Source organism: Strigops habroptila, chromosome 4 (assembly GCF_004027225.2).
Source record: "Strigops habroptila isolate Jane chromosome 4, bStrHab1.2.pri, whole genome shotgun sequence".
In the NCBI taxonomy this organism is placed as follows: Eukaryota; Metazoa; Chordata; class Aves; order Psittaciformes; family Psittacidae; genus Strigops; species Strigops habroptila.
This window is the reverse complement of record NC_046358.1, coordinates 52,561,748-52,588,821: the sequence shown is the minus strand read 5'-3', so window position 1 is coordinate 52,588,821 and position 27,074 is coordinate 52,561,748. Positions and strand designations below refer to the sequence as shown.

The 27,074-nt window shown below is 44.9% G+C and overlaps 1 protein-coding gene across 2 annotated transcripts; it reads left to right on the top strand.

The window, feature by feature from the left end:
* Positions 1-19,255: 19,255 nt before the first annotated feature.
* LOC115606855 (L-lactate dehydrogenase A chain) lies at positions 19,256-25,896 on the top strand. Of its 2 annotated transcripts, none has more exons than XM_030483431.1 (8): positions 19,256-19,352; positions 20,880-21,014; positions 21,776-21,893; positions 22,632-22,805; positions 23,263-23,436; positions 24,255-24,372; positions 24,794-24,917; positions 25,093-25,896. In XM_030483431.1, the coding sequence occupies exons 2-8, from the start codon at positions 20,889-20,891 to the stop codon at positions 25,255-25,257; spliced, it is 999 nt and encodes a 332-aa protein (XP_030339291.1). In that variant the 5' UTR covers positions 19,256-19,352; positions 20,880-20,888; the 3' UTR covers positions 25,258-25,896. The 2 variants fall into 2 exon arrangements, with proteins under 2 accessions (XP_030339291.1, XP_030339292.1); XM_030483432.1 differs by having other exon boundaries at positions 19,271-19,352; positions 20,883-21,014.
* The last annotated feature ends 1,178 nt before the right edge of the window (positions 25,897-27,074 follow it).

Below are 27,074 nucleotides of genomic sequence, written 5' to 3'. Positions count from 1 at the left end.
TGTCCACTCCCCTACCAGCTCCACATTCACTGGTGCTGGTGATTCCCAGCCCCTGCTTGGGTAAGTACCATGACAGTCATCTAGTCCGTGACATCTAGTTCTTACTCTGCTCCACCAGCAGACAAAGGGAAACAGCTGCTCTGTCTCCTCTCTGCTCCCCCAGCGTCCCTGCAGAAGCAAATGCCTTTCATGGGGCTGTGATGGGAACACAGCCTCAGGGCTACCAGGGGGAGCCATGAGGCCAGACAGTTCCCTGGCAGCATGGTTGGCAGAGCCTGGCCTTGATCCCTAACCCCACCCATTAAGTGTGGGAAGCCTGGTTTTGAGGCCACTTTCTGACATTGCCTGGCACAGGACCCCACCCTGAGAGCTTCCTGTTGTGCCCAAGCTGGGAAAGAGCTGGGACAAAGCGTTGCCAGCCCCTAGATTCCTATCTTGGGCCCTTTGTCTTGATGTACATGGCCTAGGAGGAGCCGCAGAAGAGACAGCTAGTTTCTCTGCTGCCTGGGGTGGAAGCAGAGCTGACCTAAAGGCACAGTCCAGGCTCCATGGGGTCAGTAACTGTTTGACCACATTTGAGACCAGCCAGAAAAAACCCTCTCCCTGTGCAGAGCTACTTCTGGGGAAGTTTACCACATCATGCCATCCGAGTGCAAAAGCAGGCCCCTCCACCCTGCAGCTGTTTGCTGTACCCAAGCGAAGAATGGCACAGGCTTATGAAGCACTGTCCTACATTCAGAAATAGCATATTCATAGGGAGACTGGCACGCAAGCAGCAAGAGCGAGCAGAGCTGACCTGACACACAGTCCCCTGCCTGCATCTCCGCAGGGTGCAGCCAGAGCTCTGTGGCACAGGCGCTCACATCCGCAGCCCCTGCTCCTGGGGGATCTGCAGCAGAGAGACATAGCAGCACCTAACAGTGCCCTTTGTAGCCTGTTATTGGTTTGGATTTGGCTCCAGCAAGGGTGGTTTTGGAGGCTTCATGCTCTCCTCAAGACACAGGCTGCAGCTGGCATCAGGCAGCCAGAAACAGGTCCCTGCCAGCAGGTGTGAGGGCTCTGCCTTATCCTGTTGCTCAAAGAAATCTTTACCCACAGCGTTCAATGTGGCAGTCGCAATAGTAATAAACCTGACTGTGACCAGGAAATCTTCCACTAGAAGACGCATCAGACAGAGCAGCTCTATGTTACAATACAGTCTTGATTTTCTGTCAATTTGGTTCAATTCATGGTTAAAGTGCAGCTCCTGGGATGGTAGAAGCATCATGTTTCATGTCTCCTACCTGAGGACTACCCAATGCTTTTTCCACCACAGAAAAACTCACAGAAATGAGGGGGGAAAAGCTCACAAGAATCAGTTTTATTTCTGTCCTATCAGGCTCCTATTCAATCTTACAGCACACAGCATGGCCATGCCCAGACACCCCACGTTCAAGTGTTGATATTTTGTGCTCTCCCCCTGCAGGAACGCCTCTCGCGCCAGCCCTGACTCACAGCCGTGTCTTCCCTTTATGCAACACTGCTCCACTTCTTGCGCAGACAGCGATGGCTCAGTGCAGCAAGAAGCGCTGCCACATCAGCGCACAGGCTACACAGCCTGCCAGTGAGGCAGCTCTGCGGCTTCGGCACTCATGCTACTGCCCAGGTTCAAGTTACATTATTCCATTATTACTCTCCCCCAAACATACTCCCCTTTTAAATAATAAATATCGAGCTATCTGAAACCAGAAGCCGATGCTATAATTAGAGACCCCTTACGCACACACTGCTGGGTTACACAACACAGCTTGGAGCTCCTGCGTACCGGGTGAAGCCATATTAGCATTTTATTCACATCACAAACAAACTCTTAAGGCAAAGCCTCCCAGGTGTTCTTGGTTATGAGCTTTGGTTCAGAAGACGAGGCCATCTCAGAGCATGCAAACAGATTTCCCTGGTCTGACAATAAACTAGAAATGAAATCCAGTCACTAGTGCGTGTCAGTCCACAGGACTAGGATAGAGCTAGCCAGAAGTAAAACCTCCAGCACACATACCAAAGGGATGCCTGGTCCTTAGCATCAACTGCTTGCTCAATATCTGACCCCATTTATTGAACACAGCTTGTTAATGCAGACACAGCCAGTCACAGTCCTGTGCAAATCTCAATGCCAAGCACTACTGCCAGACCAAGAAACGTCTTTAATTCATTTAAAAGATTAGCTCAAATTGAAAGCCCAGCTCCAAACTCCAAGGCTTCACTGCTCAGCTCTTGCTGAGCACTGCTCTGCTTTCTCTTCCCAGAATCAAGAAGGCAAGCTCCTGCCTGAATTTGTTCCTACAGCAGCACCAGGAAGCTGTAGTAATGTTAATAAACTCGACAAATATTTATATTACTCATTTTCAGCTCACTAACACATTGATAGCTCCATCCTTTATAAAGGACTAGGGGTAAAGAAATGCCATGCTGCAGCAGCATGTGCTTTGCAGGACGCCTATAGATCCTGGTGGCAGCAAGAGCCATATGACATATCCACAGAGCCACAAGCTCTGTGTGCAGCTCCCCCACCTACCTGGTATGGTTTATAACCAAGTATTTGTGCATCTAAATCCCACTGAATGCAGCAGGATTAAAATACTTCTTGGTTCTTTAAAAATCCAGCCATGGGGCCATCCCTTCTACTGACTTTACTTGGCAAGAGCCTAACCGGATGGTACAGAGCCCAAACCTTGCCAGCTGCACAGCCAACCTGTACAGCTGTTTTGGAATCTACATCTGCCAAACAACAACAGGAGGAAAAAAACCAAGTAGGATCAACATTTGAGATGTGTCATTTCCCAAGATAACCACTTAAGAACACTTATGTAATCAAAAAGCAGTACCAATGGTCACAGTCCTTCAGCTGTCCCTAGTCAGCAGCACACTTTCTAAAGCAAAGAGGATTGCCTAATTCAACCTAAAGTTGAGAGATTTCTCCCAAACCCAAGTTTTCTGCATTATCTGCAAGATGGAATCTAAATAATTCAAAACTTAACTGGATCTAGGTCACTGACAGAGGTTTGTTTTTCAGCAAAATGTCCCAGAGGGACTGGCTATTTTTTCTTAAATTGTTGCTGAATTCCAACATCATACTTAAGGATACCCAATAGCAGATGGAGTGGATGAGATGAGAAGTAGGAAGGACACTGACAAAGCCCAACTTCAGCTTGTTGAAGCTGGGCTCTGTCTTAGTCTCACAGAAGGTAAAACCTCAGCTGCAGAGGAATCATGTCTGTAACCGCTGAAGGTCCACAGAATAACAGATGCACAAGAAGTCTCAGGTAAAGCAAGCTGTCTTCTGTTTGCAGTGCAGGGATCCACACATGCACCTCTAAAGGTGAAAACCACTCCAAAAAAAGACACCCGTTTCAGCTCTTCCAGAGGATGAATCCATAGAGCAACTTCTCTCGGTTGGCTGTGGAAGGAGCTCTAATGGCAGTGCCACTGCTACAAGGCTGGTAACCTTTCTGAGCATCTCCTCAGGCTCATTAGGCATATGCAGTTCACAGGAGAATTGCAAAGGCAAATCTTCAACCCTGAAATATTTTTTGCATGTTTGCAGCCACTACAACAAGCAGTCCAGGGTCCAGTGGTTGACCTCACTTTGGGGTATGTAATATTTTCCTCTCCTCTATTTATTTGCATGTAATAATTAGCAAGTTACATAGAATCAGGAAATGGCGTCAGGACAAAGTTCAAACTAATTTCCCTATTAAAGGTCTTGTGCAACCATTTTTACAGCAGACCTTTAATGACTTGTTTAGTCCCGGTTCAAGGCTGAGATTACAGGTATTTTCAGGTAAACTGGGCAGGTCATCAATACTTTCTGGAAAACGAGTTTTCATTTCCAGATTTCTTTATTAAAGGAGATTGCAGTAATTATGCTTGTTCCGGAGAAACTAGAAGGTGCTGTATCCTCAAAAGGATACAAATCATATGAAAAGCAATTTGTCTCTACTTAGCACATGAATAATTTCTCACAGCTGCTTTAGCACAACCAAGCCACTTGCATCCTTAAGTACTAGAAATGCAACAAACTGTTTAATGTATAAGCCAGTATTAGGCATCTACCAACTTTATCACACCCTTACATTAAAAATTACTTATGAAATAAACAGTTTACTGCTCTGCTCAAGGTTTCCAGACAGATTAAGTCAACCCAGGGACAATAAACTTCAAAGAAACACTGTGCAACAGCTTAAAAAGGCTGGATTTAGAGGAAGTACAAGCTGTCCAGACATGAAGTATCCAACTTCCAAGAACCTGATCTCTGTAGGGTACTTCAAACTGCACATAAGAACTGAGATGTTAATGTATGCTACATTTGAAAATCCTAATATTTCATGCCTCGCTCCCCAAATTCCATGTCATATGTTCAGCAGAACAGCATGGGAAAGGATGAAAGACTTTAGATTAGAATTGCCCAATTTCTATTAGTCAAGGCCCTATGGATCTTGTGGAGATCCCATGCTGTCGTATCAGTGTTTTTAAAGATTTTTTTTCTTTTCAGTGGCCTGACTTTAATGGGTGTTTTGTACCACTACTTTCTGCAGAATCAGACCTTCAATGCATTAGATGCTAATGTCTTCACTGGTTAAAACTTAACCGTCTGGGAGGAGTCAGTACAGCTACTGACCCTATCCAAATTGTTATCAGCAATTAAAGCTGAGGCAGATATTCTCAAGATTCTTGATTTCTAAACTTCCTATTTCTTTCCCATCTAAAACCAGATGATAGGAGCAGAGTTCTGAACTTTAAAATCTGGAGTGTTGATTTTTTTAACACCCTCCACTGCCTGCATGCCTCTCCCACTGGCCCAGTAACTACCTCGTGATTTGATTGCTGTGCACACCACGAGCCACGTATTTGTAATACGCAATGCCCTGGGACATGCAGCCATATCCACCAGCCACAGCAAAAGCCGAACAATGGAGCCACTGTTTCAGCCTTGCCTCCTGGCCCACCTTTTCAGCTCCGGTTTTTGGCTCTCACCTTCCTGTCAGAGCTACTAGATCTGAGCAACCACTGCAGCTCTCCTTAATGCTCCTGTTTCTGGAGTCATCAGACTGTTAACCAACATATAAAAAAAGAAGCCTGAAAACAGGAATTGAGGTTTTGGAAGACAGTAAGACAAATGGAAGTCCAACAGATGGTAAATTCTAACCCAAACTATTCTATGATCCTGTGATTCAGAATTTTTAAGCCAGCCACATAACTCTGGGCACCTAAGCCTAGTTTGGGGGAGGCTGGGGAGAAGAGATTTTTGTATATATTAGTGCAACTGACAGCTTTTTACTGGCAGTGTCAGCGAGGCATAGTAAAAGCTGCCTGTTAACCTGCAAACACTTTATGAGATCTGCTCTTTGGATCTTTGGAGTTGCTCAACCTTAAAGTCAGACAGACTCCTGTGTGTTTGGGTGCGCCTCCAAGCTTCCTCATCGTGCACCATTCTCCTCCTCCAAAGGCAGGATGCCTTCCTCCCTGCACAGAGCTGGCAGCTCCCCACCAGCCAGCTAACCCTGCAGCAACAGGGTCGCTAACCACCTGCTCCAACAGTGCTCCCACGCACAGGCTGGCAAGGCAGGCTCCTACCTAAGCACAGATTTCAACCAAAGCCACACGTCGTGCAGCTCAGCTCTCTCCCCTCTTCCTCACACACACACAATCGACTGTCACTCTTGCAGGGCAGGGGAATGCTGTGGCCATCCCTCCCCTCACCTACTGCAGTTAAACCAAACAGCAGCCTTCCTGCTCTTCACTGCTGCAAAGGATTGCACAGAGGAGGCCCAAGCACAGCAAAGCTGCTGCATCGTACAGCACCAGCCAGCATCTTACAGCAGCTAGCAACCAGGTCATGACAGCACACTGTGTTGGGGCATCAGCAAATTCTGGACATGTTCCAAAACACGTGCTTGCCAGCCAGCACTGCACAGTGGGATCCCGATGCCTTGTTCTCACTTGGCTTGTAGGCACTTGCAAGGCCTGGCTCTGCAACAGCCCAGGGCTTGTTACACAGCTCTCTCCTGCCAAGGAACGGGTTCTGGGGGTTTATTTCCTGCCTGCCTTCATTCTTGTGGGAACAGGAGTTTGTGGCCACCCAGTTACCTCTGCTTTGTGCTGGGGAACATGTAAAATCATGTCATCCTGTGGGATGTACTAGCTCAGGTCTGCATTTGCCGATGCTTATGCTATTTGAAGAATGTCTTAGCATTCACCTGGCTTTGAGCTACAAGACTGTTTCTGATCCATGCTGTTAAAGAGGGGTGCTAAAAATCTCTTCTAATACATGCGTGTCAGAGGACCATGATCCAAGCAAAGAAGCTGGCACAATTAGACAATGCTTGTGTGGCTTGGCACTTCCTGGCAAAACTGAAGTGCAAGCATAGGCTGACATGCAATTGATCCTGAGCCAGAATTGGAGCATTAGAGAAGTAGGGTTACATATAAACTCCCTGCAGCTTCATGATTTGGTCTAGAAAGGTTTGGTTTGGATCTTTTGGATAAATTCAATCCCAAAAGACAGACTGCAGATGCAGACCCGCAGATCCACATCCTTCTGAATTATCTGCCACATTTGCAAAAATCACCCAAGTCACCGACTTAATTCTCCCATCCAGACTTACCTATTCTCCTAATTTCTCCCAGACCCAGACCAAGCAATTTTTCCCATTTCAGGAATAGTTTCAGCTGCAAGCTTTGGGTTTAGACACTGGTCTAAAGAGCTCTGAACCTCAGTCTCCTTGTCAGCTATTGCCCATTACAATTGGAGATAAGAGCATTTCCAAGGCATGCACCCCCACGAAGACACCCCCCCAAATCTCAGCACACTCAGAGCTAAATTCCAGGATCACCACACTTAAAGGAAACTTTAGATTCACCAGCACCCAGGTCAGCAGTGCTGTCTGTGTGTGTGCTGGCCCCCTGCTTCTCATAGCTGCATTGCAGTTTGGTGGGTCCACCTGAGTTATTTTTCTGTGGCTTGCGGCCACAAGTCCAAGAGGATGGGTGCAGTGAGAGTTAAAAGCTGTACGACTGCACAGAAGCATGCAGCATGTAACAGATCTGTATGTGCCTGCACCCAGCCCCCCCCTCCATCCCCCCCCCGAATTAAGCACTGCACTTCGGGCAATGTCAGGCAGAGGGTGTTCCCCAAGGGACATCAGTTTCTCCCTCCTAGGGGCTCTTGGCTGAAACAGGCTGTTGAGTGGGTGTTCGGGAAGGGAGCTGTTGGCCACGCAGACCAGCAGTGCCTCCAGGTTGAGCGCACACACGCAAGCTCCCCTCACTGTCCTTTGGCACATGGCCTGGGATGCGAGATCATGCATGTCAGCAAGTGTGACAGGTCACAGAGACATCCCACAGCCCAAAGGCATCCTGCTGTGACCTCAGGAACCCTGCCAAAGCAAAGCTTTAATTTCCGGAGCATCCTCAACCCACTCTTCCTTTCAGCATGCCCTTCTCTTCCTTCCCTTCCTCCACTTCTAGCAACGCTGCATTCTGTGTACTCCCTGAGAGAAATAGGGCAAACATAACCTGATTAACAAGGGGATTTGGGCAGGAAGGGGCGGGGGAGAGATTAATATGCAGAGAAACACAGAGCCTTTTCCTCTCACATTAGCTCTTGCCTATTCAATACTAAAAGTGTTTTGCGGTGACTCTGACTTTGGCATTTGCTATAAAAGCTTCTCGTAAACTCCGTCTCAGCTTGCAGATATCAAGAGAAAGAGAACATTCAGTGTGACAAGCTGAAATGTCTTTTAGGGTCCAGAGTCAGTCAGTAGCTTAAAATCACTTGGATGTGAGCCTGTGGCTCCATTTTAAAACATAAGGATGCCTCTTGCCATTGTTCATCTATTGACAGTTTGAATCCAGTCTTTATTTGGCTAAGCTGCCTTTGAAGCACAGTTTAGGAGTTAATGCAAGCTTTCTCCATTGCGTGTACAGAAAAATCTCTGGCTGGCAGCAGTTCGTACAGGCTCATGTGAATAAGGAACATGTTACACAGGCTCTGGCTCCCCTCCAAGTCCATTTTTGATATTCTATTTTCTTTTCATCCATTCTTGCTTGCTTACCGTAAGACATACAGATGTTTCAGGTCAGAAATGCAAGCTATACGCATGCAGAAAAGATGCATGACCTTCCAAGGAGCTATTTTTGGCTGCTCTTATACACCTAAGAACCCTTACAGAGGCCATGCACTGAACTGACTGGCCTTCAAGTAACCTTTGCCTAAGAGATATGAAATGTTGCAGAGGGGTTTATTATTATTATAATTCTCTCTGTAACCTAACACCCTATTGACTCCAAATCTTCAGATGCTGTTGTTGCAAAGGACCATATTTTAAAAGGGAATGCAAGGCTGAGGTTATTACCTAAGGAACCAGTACGTTCCAACATTATGGCTAAACATATACAAACATGAAAATAATAAGAAAATATCCTTAATCCAGAACTTTCCAAAGTTTGTTGATACCCTCAGCCTTCAGTTGCCATCACTTCTGAAGACCAAACCTGGAGACAGAAATACTACATAGCTCCAGAAGCTTCAAAGTGAAACACATTTATTTTCCTCATTGCACTACTCTGGAAGCACAAACAGTTGATGAAACGAAAAATGAAGGAACACAAGTTAGCTGCCAAACACACACACAGAACGGTACTCCCTAAAGTAAATAACAGACCTAGCTCCTTCTGCCTGAACATGCAAATACACCATGTTACATCCTGGCACTCAGAAACCTGGGCTCTGCTCTGTCCTGGGTCTCACAAATCCCAACATTGACATTCTTCCATCAAACTGGCACCACCCTGTCTGCAAACACTTCAGTCCAGAGGCCAAGAGTGATGTGACGGGTGAGCCCCACTGCCCCAAAAGCCAGTCCAGGGGCTTGTCACCTGGCAAAGAGTTAACGCAGACCAAGAGGACTGCATACCCCTGTTGCCACTCCAAAAATTGTTCACCCTCACACAGTGAGAAAAAGCTAAAACATGCTGGCATCTTTTCCCTTTTTGACATCACAGCATCCATCAAAGATCTTCTAAACACACACTAAGCCCTACATTGACTATAGAATTTATAAAGCAGAAGTAATGTACAACTAGGAGAAAGGATACAGAGAATATATTGGGGATGAAGTGTTCAGGAGAGCCAGCCTCTGGAAATCCAGCTCTTGTGCACATATGTGCACATGCACACACAGAATCCATGACATTCTCCCAGCACCTCACATTTTCCTCATATTGTCATGTTTTAAAGGGGTACCTGCAATGAGATATTGCCCCTTAAGGCCAGAGCTGCACAGGGGCTAGGGATATAAATGGGCCCAGATAAAGTTATGAGAAAAACAACACAAGTTTGAAGATAGCCAGTGAAAAATGACATACCTTGCACTTACCACCCAGGACACACGGATGCTGTTCCTCCTATTGTAAGGCCCAAGCCAAAGAATCAGATTCTGCAAGTATCAGGATTCCCCCCATAGGAGCTCAAAGTCAGGTGCTTGTTCCCTTTGGTAACATCCTCCTCCTTAAACAAGACTCACCGTAGTTTGCAAAACAATGAGGCCATGCCCTGCAAATGTTTGCTAAACATTTGTGCAACTCAATCCAAATACAGGAACAGAGGTTCCACAAGCCAGAAACTCCACATTTAATGTAGCACTATGAAAATGATTCATAGGCAGTCCATAGGCAAGCAGCAACCTTTCATTTTCTATTTAAAATTAGAGTGCAAACAAGAAAACTGAATTGATAGAGTATTTGTGTAATGTCCTTGAAAAACACAGTGCACTAAGACCAGCACCATATTTGGCAATCATTCTGCCTTATAGTGCTTCCACTTTCATTTCCCTGGTTTGTTCTGCCCCTTCAGTTGATGAATCTTTGCTGAGAACTGCTGTGTGTCTTTACAGTGCCTGTGCTGTGATGCTGTGCTCCCAACACACATGTTCAGCTTGACACCCGCAGGAAGTATATGAATGGTTTCACTACGGCTGCAAGTGGAAGCTGAGTCAAAAGACTACTGCATGTTAGCAATGTAGGCTGCACCTCTCTATCCACTTTTATTTTCTTTTGGAATCACTGCCACAGTTTAGACCTTTGATACTGAGTCATGGGGCAGTGTATCACATTTCAATTAAGAAACACAGGCACTTAAAATAATAATGGAAGAAAATTAAGACCACCACAAAAAGAAAAATCTTTCTTGAAAAGGATAGGCAATCACCCTGCTCTTCCTACCAAGCCACACTTTGAACCTCCATGTGACCTCAGGGCTCATATCTAACTTTGCTGTAAGTAGGATGAGGTCTTCAGCACCAGCCTGCAAGCCTGGGGAAAGCACAAGCCACTGAACACCCACAGTGGCCAGCTAATATACAGCTACAACACATCTAGATGACAGCTTACATCCCTAACAGTGCAAGCTCGGAGAACTTAGTCCTTAGGGAAATGATGGCTATCTTTTTTTCCCCTTAGCTACCTTCTGCGTATAAAATAAAATTAAACAGAACAAAATTAAAAAGCCCAGGGAGTAGAGCTTTCTAAGAGATAAGACAACATCTTTCCCCTGGCGGATAGCTCCATGTCCATCCCAGCAGTACATTCTGCTGGCAATACATATGATATAAACAGTATTGAAAATCTTTGCCTCGTAACCTCTCGGTGCAGTACCTGCCTTTCACAGTCAAGTGTGCCCACCCCCCCCTTCCAAGGGCTCTGTGTTCACCCACATTGCTGCCAACAACCACCACCACAGAAACAAAGACCTAAAAGAGTACCTTGTGCAGAAACAGTCAACCTACTTTTCCTATCTGAGAACAGCAGAAGAGCTCAACTCTGTAACACAAACCAAAATCACCCCTCAGGACCGCTATCTTAGGGCTGCACCAGCCCAGCTGCAGCTCTTTTAAAGAACCTCAGGTGCAAACCAAGTGTGGGCACTGAAATGAAAGTAGCTGGTTGCCTACTTCCATTCTATTGCTAAGTTTGTGGAACTGCAAATTAAACTTCATCTTCCTTCTCCGAGGACCAGACAGTCATTTATGATATAGTCATCTGTAGGCACACACATTTTCCATATTCACTGGGCGTTACCTGAGAACACCAACATGGGATAGAGTATGAGGCTGTTGTGGCATCCAGGCTCCAAAAGGAGACTGCAAAACTAGAATGCAATTCTCTCTTGATCTTTGGCCTTCTCTCTTCACTCCAGGCACAGAACTGGATTTTATTCACCAGGACCCACAAAGAGCTACAGACACTAACCCATGTGTTACAAGTTCCAGAAAATGTCAGGAGCTGTAAAAGTTATGCATTATAGCACTGATATCTTCAATTAAAGCTTTGAAGAGAGGTATCCTGCATGCTGAAGTGCGTCCTCCATGAAAGCCCAGGCCAAACTGTTTTCAACGTCTAGGACTTTCTTGATCCTGTAACTTTATACTGCTAAAGGAAGAGCCTCCTTTTGCAGACTCCCAACTGTGACACTCCCATCTCTTAAATGGATGAAAGAGATAAAGGGATGAATTCACATCTTTGTTGAGCGCTGTTTCTATAGAGCAGGCAGGGCATGAAGTCTGTGTGTCTGTAATGCTGAGATGTACTCATAGTTTTCAACGGTGGTTGCATGGCCCAGTAACTTCTCAGCCACAGGATGCTGGGTTTCCAGCAATGTAACTTGGAATTTTGACTTACAGAAATGAAAGTTTGGCCACAGCTATTTTCGGATGGGAGAGAATATATAACCTGCTGTAACTCTGAATACACAGAGGGTCAAACAGGTATGTAAAGGACTGCTATGCTAGAAAAGTATCTCCCTCTGTAGGGGAGGCAATATTGTGTCATTAACAGCTTGTCTTTGCAGGACTCTGTAGCTCCTTACCCTAAGCTAACTGGCTTGTTGGCATGTGATGTGCTGAGCAGGGATCCTGGGGAAATCAAACCTGACAGCTGTGGAATTAATATGCATATTAAAATAAGGGCAAGGGAGTCTCTGCTCCAGACGGAGCACAGGGACATGCCTCTGACCTTTTGCTGCTGAACCTACCTGCCCTCTTGACTGGCAAGTAGCCAGGCAGCAGCCTGCAGCTCTCCTCCTATATCTCTCCAGCTCCTTACTGTAATTTATAGAAAGTCTCCACTTACTGCACCCTGCTAGGCACTCAGGTACAAGTTAGGTAACAGTTACAGTTCTGCTGCAGTCAGTTCAGAAGGCAGCAGCAAGGATGCATTAATGGTTACACTCCTCTCGACATTCAACAGGTGCTGAACTGGCTGAGATATTTTTGTGATTTTGTTAGGTGAAGACTGAATAGCAGCCCCCGTCCACAGGAGTGCCTTTCCATCTCTCTGACCATGTGATTTACCCCAGCATCCCATTTCCTTCAGTTCCTAAGTAACTGGTAAGTAATCAGAGTTGCATCAGGGAAAGGGGTTTGGCTTGGAGAATCCTGCATGGTGACTCACACTTCCATGAGTAAGTTAGGCAAGTAAGCAAGCTAACTTGCTTCTCTAAGCTTCCTCAGAGAAGCAAGGCAAAATCACTTATTCTGCTTAGTCCAGCTACCTAGAGCGATGGTTTAGGAAGCTATTGATAGAAAAAGTTTTCTTTAGCTTTGTATTGAGAAAATCATTGCAAGAAATACAGTTTTATCTAGCTTTATCTATCTATATCTAGTTTATCTAACTGAATGCATAACCCATTGCTGTTGTACTTGCAAACATAACCAACCTTTTAAGGGCAAAAGAAAAACTGGTGCAACTTGGAAGTTCCAAGTATTGAAACATGTCTGCTAGAAAGCAGTTTGCAATCAAAAACATACATCTGACAAAAGGGCATTGTGGAAATCTGAGATCTTCAGAAATTGACAATTATTTACACACGTCTCCACGTATATTACTGGTGCACATTTAAAAGTAGGTTGCAGCAACACATATAGGTATGAATACCTGGAAATGAGAATTGCATCAACTAGCTGCTCCCCAATAATGACAGTGCAAAGAAAAAGAGGATGTGAAGCAGCAAAAGCACTGGATCATTGTAGTACCGGCATCCTTACCATAACATGCATGCATGGAAGCAGCCAAGGAGAGGGACCTGGAGGTACATGGACCATGGCTAATCAGTTATGTGCAGAGATACCTGTTAGTGCAAGCCAAGATGAAACTCCTCTTTTAGCTTTTAGTTTTCTTAGGAGGTCGGTTCAAATGGATTGATGTGGCTATGCTGTCCAAATTTGAAGAACACAAAATATGGATTTTTATGGAGTAGGAACCAACTTCCTGTATCTTATCCTGATAAGTATTTCAAAATAGCAAGAATTCTGGCTCTGGGAGCTTTCATGATGTGGACAATATAGGAGAATATAACAAACTTTTGGTGCCAACCTCCGTTTTGGAGCCCAGGCCTTTCTGGTTTAGGTAAAGAACCTCCATCATTTTCATTTTGCTTTACGAAGCTGAAGTGTTTCACAATTACCTAATCCCTACAGTACCACCATCAGATTGGTACATAAAGACCCCTCCCATTTTTCAAAGAAGAAATGAAGCCATTAAAGCTAAAAGAAGTTGTTTAGGCCTCAGAATAAATGAAAAGGAAAGACAGGTTTGGAACATGATATGGTTATGTCTAGCGCCAGGCCTTTCCCTCACACACTGACATATGAAAGCAAAGCCCTTGATGATGTCAGAGCAAAAGCAGGACTGATCATGCTGGGAATAACACTTATGATTTTTAGGGGCAAGTTAGACCTCAAATCTCAGGTAGAACAGGGAGATTCCACTAACCTTTCCAGAGCTGTCCAGCATTAACGGTGGCTTTGGGTTACTGCTAACCTCGCAGCTGAGCTGTGGCTCATACAGCAAGTATGTGCAGGTCATGGTTTGGTGTCATTATTTACCACAGCAGCACACGAGATTTGACTTAGTCTGTCATGAGTCAGGACCTGAGCAAACAGCAAATGTAGAAATTAAATATCACCATATAAAACCTCTTATTTATTAGCAATATCGAGAGAAATTTACTAACACTTTTATTGAAAATACCAAGACACACACATTGAACTCACCTTGTACAGCTGTCTCTGGACTTTATTTTTGTGATAAAATCAGTATCTTATAGTTCAAAAACAAACACATTGTTAAATGAGAATGTGTTATCATTTCCCTCTATTATCAAACAATGCCTGATCAAATGCCACCTGAGGCCAGAGAAAAGGCCATTTGTAACTCCTGGAATGAAAATATAAATGTTTCCACATTCAGCAACTTCTTTATTTTTCATGTTTAATCGTGGATGGCCGCATGCAGAGAATTGCAGTCAGCGGCTCAATATCCAAATGGAGACCAGTAACGAGTGGTGTCCCTCAGGGGTTGATGCTGGGACCAATCCTGTTCAACATCTTTGTCAGTGACATGGACAGTGGGATTGAGAGCGCCCTCAGCAAACTTGCTGATGCCACCAAGCTGTGTGGTTTGGTTGATGTGCTGGAGGGAAGGGATGCCATCCAGAGGGACCTCGACATGCTTGAGAGGGGGGCCGATGCCAACCTTATGAAGTTTAACCAAGCCAAGTGCAAGGTCCTACACCTGGGTCGGGGCAATCCCAGGCAGAGCTACAGGTTGGGTGGAGAAGAGATTCAGAGCAGCCCTGAGGAGAAGGACTTGGGGGTGTTGGTTAATGAGAAACCGAACATGAGCCGGCTTCAGTGTGCGCTTGCAGCCCAGAAAGCCAACCGTATCCTGGGCTGCATCAAAAGAAGCATGACCAGCAGGTCAAAGGAGGTGATCCTGCCCCTCTACTCTGCTCTTGTGAGACCCCACTTGGACTATTGTGTACAGTTCTGGTGTCTTCAATATAAGAAGGATATGGAGCTGTTGGAGCAAGTCCAGAGGATGATAAAGGCGCTGGAGCACCTCCTGTATGAAGACAGGCTGAGAAAGTTGGGGCTGTTCAGCCTGGAGAAGAGAAGGCTGTGTGGAGACCTCAAAGCAGCCTTCCAGTATCTGAAGGGGGCTGGAGAGGGACTCTTCGTCAGGGACTGTAGTGATAGGGCAAGGGGTAATGGGTTCAAACTTTAACAGGGGAAGTTCAGGTTAGACATAAGGAAGAAGTTCTTTACTGTGAGGGTGGTGAGGCACTGGAACAGGTTGACCAAAGAAGCGGTAAATGCCCCATCCCTGGCAGTGTTCAAGGCCAGGTTGGACAGAGCCTTGGGCAACATGGTCTAGTGCGAGGTGTCCCTGCCCATGGCAGGGAGTTAGAACGAGATGATATTGAGGTCCTTTCCAACCTGAACCATTCTATGATTCTATGAATCTGTGAAAGCTAATATGGAAAAGAGGGCAAGCAGGCTGAAGAAGGACCAAGCGCCTGTCACATTTCAAACATTCCCATCACTCTATCAACACCACCTCCCACCCGTGATGAAAGGCAGCAGTGGAAAAAGAAGAGGAGGAATGAAACTCCTTATGTATACAAGTGAGAAAAGTCGGCTCCATCCCTACAATCAAAGTCAATCACTTAAAAGAAATCCAAACAGACCTGGCCTCCATCTTCCAAGTGCAAGAAAAATACCCTTAATTTACTCATTGAGTTCTGTTTGTGTAGTTCTGAGCCTTCTCTGATTGAAGCTCTCTGAGGCAGAAAATCGATGTCAACCATGCCAGATAACTGCTCTTCTCCTGAGCATCTACTGCTGCTACTAAGATCACAAAGGACACATAAAAGGAAATATTTGGCAGTTGCAGCCTTCTTCAAAACACAAAACTGGGAGGAGTGGCTGATACACCAGAAGGCTGTGCTACCATTCAGCCAGACCTGGACAGGCTGGAGAGTTGGGCAGAGAGGAGCCTGATGGAGTTTAGCAAAGGCAAGTGCAGGAGAGGCAAGTTCCTCTCCTGAACCTGGAGAGGAATAACCTCATACACCAGTACAGGTTAGGCACTGACCTGCTGGAAAGCAGCTCTGCAGAGAAGGACCCCGGAGTCCTGGTGGCCAAGTTAACCATGAGCTAGCCATGTGCCAAGAAGGCCAACGGTACCATGGGCTGCATTAGGAAGGAACATTGTGGCTAGCAGGTTGAGGGAGGTGATCCTCCTCCTCAGCTCTGCCCGGGTGAGGCAGCATCTGGAGTACTGTGCCCAGTTCTGGGCTCCTCAGTACAAGAAAGACAAGGAACTACTGGAGAGGGTCTGGCGGAGGGCTACAAAGATGATTAGGGGATTAGAGCATCCCTCTTACGAGGAAAGGCTGAGAAAGCTGGGCCTATTTATCCTGGAGATGAAATGACTGAGGGGGAATCTCAACAATGCATACAAATATCTTATGGGGGGTGTCAAGAGGATGGAGCCAGCCTCTTTTCAGTGGTGCCCAGTGACAGGATAATGGGCAATGGGCACAAACTGAAACAGAGGACATTCCATATGAATATGAGGAAGAACTTCTTTGAGGGTGGCAGAGCACTGGAACAGGCTGCCCAGCGAGGTTGTGGAGTCTCCTTCTCTGGATATATTCAAAACCTGTCTGGACACGATCCTGTGCAACCTGGTCTAGATGAATCTGCTTTGGTGGGGGAGGTTGGACTAGGTGATCTCCAGAGGCCCCTTCCAACCCCAACCATTCTGTGATTCTGTGTGATTCTGTGAAAATACCATTTGCTCTGCACTAGTTACATATTTTTAAAATGCTCATTAATATATCCAGTCAGTCTTGTCTTAGAAACCTCTTATTTTACATTTAAACTCTTCAGAAGTAAAATTTTTTACAGGTAGAAAATATTTCCTCTTAATCATCATTTCTGTCAAATGTTCATTTTCTGTCCTGCCAGATGCCTGGAACCCAAACTCTGGATAAAATATTTAGTCCCATTCATACAAAGCCACTGTAAATACAGATTCCTGGGATGCAAAATTAAACTTCCTAATCCATCCTTGAGAATTCTGATACAAGACGCTCAGTGAACCCAGCATAACACAGAACAACAGAACTAGGTTATATGGCTTCCTTTTATTCTGCATTCATGCGGTATTAGGCCTACTGAGCGTCCACCTGTACTTTCCCTTGATTAGCTCCCAGTCTTCTCTTCCATGATACATCTCACAAGCATCGCTCATTCCTCAAGCTGCAGCAGGGAACAAAACGCTTCTAGTTTTTCAGCTGATGGGTCATTATATTTAATTTCCTTTGGTGGAAGTGCTGATGGTTATAATAAGAACCAAAATTCCATATTTTTCTGGCCTGTTTCATGCAAACCTCCTTATTCTATGTTTCAAGCATTTTCAGATGTTTTCTCACCTTTGTTTTTAGTTTCTTTTGTTTTGCCAATGGACTGTCGAAGAAACAATGAGGCTTTGGGCTACCATTCCTGTCAGATCACCACAGCAGAAGGGAATTGTCACTGGGATAGGCTGTGACAAGGTGTTAGCATGCCTTAAACAGCGGCAGAAACTTCCTTCAGTTGTAAAGCAGAGTTTGGTAGATGAGTACAAGCCTTAGGTGTGATGAAATATACCCATCTTCACACCCTCTGCTCTGGTCTAGCATGACCAAAGGCCTTGTTTTTTATGCTTGCATGCACTGTGAGTGGGATGAGGTCTGGGGAGATCAGGACCTCCATGGCAAACTCCTCATGGGTAAATTAGCTAAGTCTAGTGACTGAGAGGTACACTATCTAAAGTGACTTTAGAAGACAGAAAAGACATCCCAAACAAAACAAAAATGGAAAAGCTGCTATGGGAAGAGGAAGACAAAGGAATTAATTGACAAGGAAGGCCTTCTGCCATAGCAAAATAAGAACCTCAAAAAGGAAGTCAAGTACATCCTAGAAACTGCAAATAGATATTGACAAAAATCAGCTAGAGTTAGAATCCCAAAAAGAGATAAAGACAAACATCACAAAGGTACCACAGCTACAAGAAATAATAAACAAATAAATAAATAAAAATCAAAAAAACCAACAATGGGATCACTGTAAAACAAGGACAGGGAAATAAAGGTAACTCAGCTACTCACACAAGATTAAATTAATGCTTCCCTGATTTTCATTAAGGATGAACATGTTAATCCACGAAGATGGGATGCCTAAGAGGATGGGTAGAAGGGATAAATGGATGTACGATAATAAATGAACACAGCCAGCTGGCGAGCAAAACTCGGCAGAGTCTATGTACTGTGCTCCAACCAGAGGAACCAGTCATTCTCAGCCCCAGAATACTGACGCACAGTAAACCACAAACCCAGGTAGATGCAAAGGCTGAAAGTGAATTTACTGACTTGGAGGCATTACCACGGGACCAGAGAACAGCAAGTATTTAAGAAGTGAGCCAAGGTGAAGCAGGTTAGGCCTGTGCTTTTTATGTGTGTGCAGTTCTTCAGGAAAACTTGCGATGGGAAGTTTAACTACAAACATGAAATTCACGCATGGGTTTAATAAAAGCCAGTTTTGTGAGACAAGCCTGTAGCATGGTACAAAACTGTAACTTCAGGCATCCAGGAAATACTAAAAATATTTTTGCTCTTTGTTGGTATCCTAGCAAGGAGCAAGTGGAGAAGGACTTGGCTTTACTAACCAACCACAGGGGGATGGCGTGTGGCGTGACTGAAAAAACCGAGTTCAGCCACAGTATTTCCAGTACCGACAGGAAAACATGAGTGTTCCTGTCTGAGGCATCACTGACAAGACTGTCTAAAACACTGCCTGCAGCCAGCTCTCTCAGGAGAAAACCATTCAAACGGAAAGAGTCCCATAGAAAGGACATTCCAATGCCTGCTTCATGCAGGACTGAAAGGGTTTAGCTTATGTAACTTAACAACGAGTTTGGGAATAGGATATGTAAATAAATGGAAAGGGCAAGTAAACACCAGAGAAGGCTTCGTCTGTAACAAACCCCCGAACATCTATAGATTTGGATGGAAATGAGAAGCAGTTTTCTAGCCACCAGTCGAGAGGCTCCACTCGGAACCCAAACGGCTTGCGGCGCTGCTGAGGAGGAAGGCGCACAAGGCTGGCCGCCCTCCGCCTCAGGCTTGGGACGAGCCCGCCTCAGCTTCCTTCACGGTGCCGACCGTTACGGTCCGAACGTTCCAGAGCGGTCCTTAACGAGCCGAACGCTACCGTCCGCCTCACCTCATGCATCCCCCCGCCCCTTTCGCTGCTCCCATGCCGGCCCGGTACAACTTCCCCCTCTTCTCCTCTCCACCCCGACGTGTCGGCGGGCACGTCTCCACAGCGGCGGCCCGCCCGCCATAACGTCAGCTGCCCGGCCCCTATTTAAGGCGGCGGCCGCCTCCCCGCCTCGCCGCTACAGTCACCGCCACGCTCGGTTGAGGACGCTCGGTATGTGCGATCGTGTTTCGCGGGTTAAAGAGGGGGGTGCTTGAGATGGGGGGAGGAAGGGGGGATGCGGGACCCGCTGTTCCAAACCCTCCGGGGGGACTCGGTCGAGCAGGAGGCGCCGAGCGGACCGCGGTCCGCTCGGCGCCTCCTGCTCGACCGAGTCCCCCCCCGGCTGAGGCGCTACCGGGCCCTGGACTTAATCCCGGCGCCTTGTTGGGTGCGGTGCGGTGCGGTGTGGGGAGGCACCACGCCTTGCTTCGGCGGCGTTGTGCAACAGGCGTGATTGATTGCCACACGTCTCTTCCCCCCCCATCCCCTTTTAGCCTCCATGAATTAAGTTGTTGCCCCTCATCGGGAGCGCTTCTGCAAAGGAAGTGCCGCTTGCGTTTGAAATATACCCTCCTGCTCCTGGCTCTCCTCTAACGTGCTTCTTTCAGGAGAAGAGTGCTCTAAACGCCCAAAATTTCTAGTGCTAAGTGTAACTGAGAGATGCCTGAGCATGTGCTGCTTTGCCAGCCCCACACGTTGAAGCGCAAAGGGAGAACTCGGCACATGGAGAGAGCGCGCACTGCGCTAGGCCATGCTTCAGGAGACTTTTGCAACTGAACCCTGATGCATCTCGGTTAGATTTTCCTAAATATGGGCACTGCTGGCTTCCTGCCCCACACCCCATCCCATCCCTTCACCCCAGCTCACAGCCCTCACTTGCGCTGCCAACGCTGCCTGGCCTTTCGTGCTCTGAACGAGCTGCTGCCTGCTCACACTAACTTGAGAATCACGTTGTGTCAGTACTTGCATCTGTCTGTGAGGCTGCTGCTGCCTCCCGCTCTTCCTGGCAAGGCAGAAGCTCTGCTGCTGCCAGCACCATCCAGGAAAGCACTGTGTCGTCTCCTGCAGGGAGCCTGGTGTGAAAGCTCAATACTCCATCACCATTGTGCCATTTCAGCACGTGTGGCTGTCGGATTAGAACCCATATAACCAGGCTGTTGTGCAGCTGGTCGCTAAAAAATAATTGAGGATGGGAGAGACGGTAACATGAGACTCTACAGTTTTGCTTTAAAACAAATTCATAAATGTTGACTTTGAGGATCACACTGAACTTGAGAAGGGCTTGCCTGAGTGTTGAACAGCTTCACCTCAGGAAAGGCTTCAGGGCACGCAGTACTGGTTTTTCAGGGCAGGAGAATGCAGATTGCCAGACCATGCTGTGCTTAGAAGTACTAAAATGGCTTCCTGTACCTAAATGTAATATGGATGGTCATTTAGAACATTCCACTAATGCGGCTGGAGTGCCACCCAGCTATATAATCAGTGGTTCTCAGGCTGTAAAAGGGAAAGCTACAGTGAGCTTAAACAGTGCATTGTCATTAATAATTCAGTTTTTCAATCATTTTGCAGTACTGCCAGACAGTTTAGGCACGTGATTTATATCCATTTTCTTATTATCCTGGAACAGAGTCCATCTTTGCTTGATACTCTGGCATCAGTAAAAAAAATTGAGAAATAATCTGTTGCTTTTCCTTTCAGCAGTGCACCATGTCTCTCAAGGATCAGCTCATCCACAATGTCCACAAACAGGAGCAGAGTCATGCCCACAATAAGATCAGTGTGGTTGGTGTGGGGGCAGTTGGAATGGCCTGTGCTATCAGCATCCTGATGAAGGTAAGCATCAAGCTTGGGATGAAGCAGCACAGTTGTGACTAAGGCCTAAAAGAGTGGCGAAAAGTAATCTCCCTTGTTAGACTAATTGGGCTAGCACACCAGGTGAACTTCTGGTTGTACATTCCTTTGAGCCTGAAATGAAGCAGCAGCCATTAAGCAATTGACAGAGAACAAACATTGTAAACCATGTTTACCCCAGTATCAGACAGAACATGCCTTATATATCGTTTTGACTTAAGAGCTGCATTTACCTTTGAATGACTTCCATGCTCTATTCTAAGTAGGAGTCCTCTAGCACTCTAAATGTACAAAAGGATTAAGGACTGATGAGTCATATTGTCTGAAGCAGTGTGCAATGGAATAATTCTTTATAGTGTAGACTGGAAAAAATTGTCCTAGACATTCTGAATGACTTGTCCTCTTCATTGTATTATGTTGAAAATGCTGTGGTAAACACCACACTTGCTTTTCTTAACTGCAAAATAGGTTGTTTATGAACAGCTATTACTATTCTTCATCACTGTCCCGCTAAACTGTAGAAGTATTCCACATAAAATGTGGGTGTGAAAAGTACAAAACTAACTCAACAAAGTGGATATCCCAGGAGACTAAAGCACTCTGGGAACAAGTAAAATGTTACAGATGAGCAAAGTTGCTTAAATAGATCACTGCTTCTAAAGCAATTGTAACTTCACAGTTTACGAATTGGGTACTTTTGCTCAGAGGCAATAAACTTGCTATTTAATCTTGGTCTCTCATAGGACTTAGCTGATGAACTTGCCCTTGTTGATGTTGTGGAGGACAAGCTCAGAGGAGAGATGCTGGATCTCCAGCATGGCAGCCTCTTCCTTAGAACGCCAAAGATTGTCTCTGGCAAAGGCAAGTAGTTGGTTCCAATGTGCTCATTCTTTCCAAATGGAGATAGCCAGTTCAGATCTCAAACTGGTCATCCAGTCCAGCACTTAGCCTGTCATCCTGATTGTTAGGAGGAAATCTCATTTGATTTCTTTTCCTACAGAAGTATTACCCAGCTGACATTGTTTCATGAACCTTAAGGCCTGTCCAACTAGGAATCCTCTTCCAGAGTTCACCACTCAGTACAGAAGGATGAATTTCTTAAGTACTCCTGCACCTTTGAGAATTTTATTTCACAGCTAGTTGGCCTCTGAATGCATTACTACTGCTTCTTAATTACAAATGTCTGTTAGCTTTAAGTTTAGTGAAAAACTGACTAAGGCAAATACTAGCCACCTCATACCCAAGTTAATGTGCAGCTACAGTGTCCACAGAGCCGCCTTCCTCTTTTACCCAGCAACTTGCATTGGATACTATCCTGATGGCTACCCCTGTACCCATCTATGCCTGAGAAGTAACGGAATACCACTGCCATGTTCTGCATTTTGAAGTGCGCTTAAGGTTGCCACTTGTGCCAATGAGCCGGTCTTCTAAAAGGGAACTTTCTGTAGAAGCAAAATCTAGGGTAACAGTTATCAAGAGAATTTCCACACTCTCAAACTTGAGAATTTTAGATAGGTATCAATACAAAAGGAACCACAAACTCCTGTTCTGAACCATGTGCAGAAAGAGGTCATGTTTGACACAACCTTTTGTCTGCAGATTACAGTGTGACTGCACACTCCAAGCTGGTCATCGTCACTGCTGGTGCCCGTCAGCAAGAAGGAGAGAGCCGCCTTAACTTGGTCCAGCGCAATGTGAATATTTTCAAATTCATCATTCCCAGTGTTGTTAAATACAGTCCTGACTGCAAGCTGCTTATTGTCTCAAACCCAGGTTTGTCTTGTGTTGCCTTAATAAGAGGATTTGGCTTAGAGAAGAGTGTTTTCTTCAGTAAGGTGGCATTAGTATACTAATATGACCAAGCATAGGCTTTTAGGAAATACTTATGCCATGTAGCAAGAAGTGTCATCTTCCCTCTCTACACTCAGCAGGCTGGTCCTCTGAGAAATGAAGTTCCCTCCTGCTTGGGTCTTCACTGCTTTTAAGTGTTAGCACAGGACACAGTAAGGGGCACCGATAACTGCATGCATAACATAAACAGCCCCTCAGTTCTGCCTTGAAAACGATCATTATGTTAGCTCACTGCAGGGCCTGGCCATGGGCATTGCTTTACACTCTGTTCAGCGTAACTAGCATGCAGATAAAATCCCTACAGATGAACAGAAGATAGCAGCCTAGTTATCAAACTGCTCATGAATAGCATTTGTTATCCTCCCTGTTCTATTTATAGTGGATATTTTGACCTACGTGGCCTGGAAGATCAGTGGCTTTCCTAAACACCGTGTTATTGGTAGCGGCTGCAATCTGGACTCTGCCCGTTTCCGCCACCTCATGGGAGAAAGACTGGGCATCCATCCTCTGAGCTGCCACGGATGGATTGTTGGAGAGCATGGAGATTCCAGTGGTAAGGGAGAAATCTGCCTGGCTGTTACACATAATTTTTTTTCTGATACTTTGTTTGCAAGAAACATCTCTAAAAGCTACAGCAAAATGTTGCTCAAACCTTTGTACTGCAGCACCTTACATACGCAAGTCCTGCTTTAAGTCTTCTGCTGCAGAGAGTAACCCTAGATGATCTATATTTGACCCAGGTTTCTCTGCTTGGAAAAGGTCATAACTGTAACGTGAGGAGGCTTAAAAGTTCTAGGCTGAGTTGTTCCCATAACTCTCAAAAAAAAAGGCAGCAAGAGGGTAAAGGTCTGTGCAAGGAACTCCCAAAGATCTCCACTGGACCTCCTGGTAGTCACTCAGTTGTCTTTACTGGCATCTCTTCATTACTTCAAAACTATATATAGGAATTGAAGTGCAGAGGCAAGTCTAGAGGACAGCAGGATGTGCAACTTTATCCTTGCTTAACCCATACTTTCTGTAGCAGCACCAGAACAGTACTGTCTGCTTCCTGACACTCAGGACTCACTTGGAATCAATTCTTATTTTGAGAAACGTCTGCAAAACACAGAGGTCATTTATCGTCATTTTGTTCACGTTGCATGGGCTTTTTGCTTTAAAAAAGGTACATTCAAACCTTGTGACATCATATATAAAAATATTCATGTGCTCCTAGGTTCTCAGCCTGCAGTTGGCCTCATAGGTCTCTAAAGTCTAAATCGTAGCGACATGCGTGTTGCAGATTAATCCAACTAGATCTTGTGTTAACTGTTAATTTGAGGACAACAAAACTAAGTTTTCTTGTGAGATAATTAATCTATGTCCAACTCTCAGTACCTGTCTGGAGTGGAGTGAATGTTGCTGGCGTCTCCCTGAAGGCTCTTCATCCAGACCTGGGAACTGATGCAGACAAGGAACACTGGAAGGAGGTCCACAAGCAGGTGGTGGATAGGTAAATACTTGTTTTCTTCTAACACAAGAACAAGTGCTGATGAGCTATAGTATCTCTGAACTGCAGTATCCATATCTGGATTGACAAACACTGTAGTAGCACAAAGCAAATGTCAAGATGTAGATGTAATAGGACTTGAACTAGTATTTTAGGGAGTAATGCAGATTTGGCAGAGTTAAATTTTTCACTGTTAAAGCACTTCCCTAGAGTTCATTAACTTCTGAGTTTTCAGTGTAACTGCAGGGAGTAGTATAAAATTCAAACAGAATCCTTCAGTACCGTCTTCATTTTAGTTCTGTCAGCAAATCAGCCAAACTTCTGATCTTTTCAGATTAAGACATCTTCAAAAGCCCTTCTTACAAACTTTAAATATTGCAGTTGATGGTACTTGTTTGTTTAAAGAGTAACTTTCTCTCCACAGTGCCTATGAGGTCATCAAACTGAAGGGGTACACATCATGGGCTATTGGCCTTTCTGTGGCAGATCTAGCCGAAACTATTATGAAGAATTTGAGAAGAGTGCACCCGATTTCTACAATTGTTAAGGTGAGCAGCCCTCTTGCAATAACTTTTGTCTTCCTGAGAACTAAACTTTGGGAATTCTGAAGAACAGTGATCACTTTCCAGTTTAATTTCAACTAAATTTGAGTTTTCCTGGTAGGATATTCTATAAAATACATACATACACAACCTAGCCTAACTGTCCTTGCCTACTTTTCAGGGCATGCATGGAATTAAAGAAGATGTCTTCCTAAGCGTTCCTTGTGTACTAGGCAACACTGGCATCACTGATGTAGTGAAGATGATCCTAAAACCTGAGGAAGAGGATAAACTAAGGAAGAGTGCAGATACGCTCTGGGGGATCCAGAAGGAACTACAGTTTTAAATCTGCCCATGCAGTTTACTCTCTGCAGTTTAATGGGTTTAGTGGTTTGTCTTACGTTGCACTTTCCAAGTAGGTCAAATCTTTCAATGTATGTATCTCAACTAGAACACACGAAAAGCTGAAATCTGAACAAATGAGTTTCCTGAAGATAGCATTAGGAAACTATTCTAGGGTTTTCCCTGTTCACAGATACCCATGTTCTTAGCCAGAGCTAGATAACCTAGTCAGTCTTGTACAGTGATGCGGTATGACAGAAATCCAGCATTCAAAGCACCACTGCCTAGAAAAGCCCTTGCCTTTTCCTCATGTTGCTTAATGTTGCTTCAGAACAGTAAGTAACTAATTATTACACAATGTGAAGCCAAAGACTATTTTCTTGCAGTTAAAGAATTGTCAAGCCAATTGACCAACCTTCTCTGCCAGCTAAATAGCTTAAATATTTCACTGTTGGTAGGTCCAAATGTATTTTCCTAACACTGCTTTGGAAGTTTTGTGTATAATTTTTTAGGGAATCTTATTTTTGTGTACTATGTCAGCCTAGTTGTAAGTCTGTCTCCTGAGCATGTTTAAAAAAATGTTAAGGTTTCTGTGTGCAACAAGACAGTGACTGTCCAACACCAAATAAACCACAAACTCTTACTTCTGTCTCCTTGTTCCTTATGGGACTTTGTCTCTAAAATGCACCTGTCTAAATCAAACAATTCTATTTCTTCAGTCACAGTAACTCAAACCTCACCTTTGTAATAATGTTCTGTGTGCAGCTACTCTGTTGCAGCCTCCAGATCAGATATTTATGCAGTGAACTTTCTTAATGGACTCAAAGTAGGAATGAAGAAAACAGTAACAGAAGTATTTAAATACTTGGAACTTAAACTTCATTTCCATCTTAATACAAAGGAAATGGGCTCTATTGCCAGTGTTAGGGGAGTGGAGAAACAATGCAACTAAAGGAAGTGTATTCCTTACCTGTACACACAAAAATGCATGTAGGAGGAAATCTCTCCCAATCAAGTACTTTACAGCTGTACAATGTCAAGTTGCTGCAGCCACAAAAAAGCATCTCCTCTGCAATTGCAGGCATGCACAGAAACAGTGACCGGAGTTACTCCTCAAAGCCCATGGTAAGTTAGATAAGGAAGAATTAATCACCATCTCTGTCAATAATATTTTAAAACATACCTCATTACAATTAAGAGGAAAAAGCCTTATTCTTAGCTTTTTCTAACATTAGGACACAGCATGTAGCTAAAAGGGAAACAGATCACCTGATTAAGTCCAGGGCAGATTTGGTTTGAGTTTTTTTTCAGTATGGACTGCAGGTGCTGATACTTCTCAGAACAAAGTATTTCAGAACAAGCTGAAAGTGCTCATGAAGCAACTTCAGTAACAAAGGAAAAGCTGTAGCTACTGTACTGCTTTCTCTTGTATCCACGTGACCAAAATAACAGCATCTGGAAAGAGAGTACATAGCAGTAGTGACTATGAAGTCACATTTTATGCAGGTGACAGAAACATGATATGAAGCCATTTTCAAAGCTTTTGGAAGGTCCACAGGACTTAGATTTTTCTACTACATGAGGTCTCACCCAGCTTTTTAATATGAAATCCAACCTCTTCAGATCCAGTGGTAACATGAAAACCACTCACTTTTGAGCCGCAGCGATTACTGCACTGAGACTAAGGCACTTCAGTTTTCAAGCTAGCTTAGCCGTGGCAGCCTACAAAAGCAGAGGACAACAACATGCTGCTGAGGTGACAAGAGCAGCACTGTGAATCCCTACAACACTCCATGCTGGGAGATGCCCTGTACAACATAC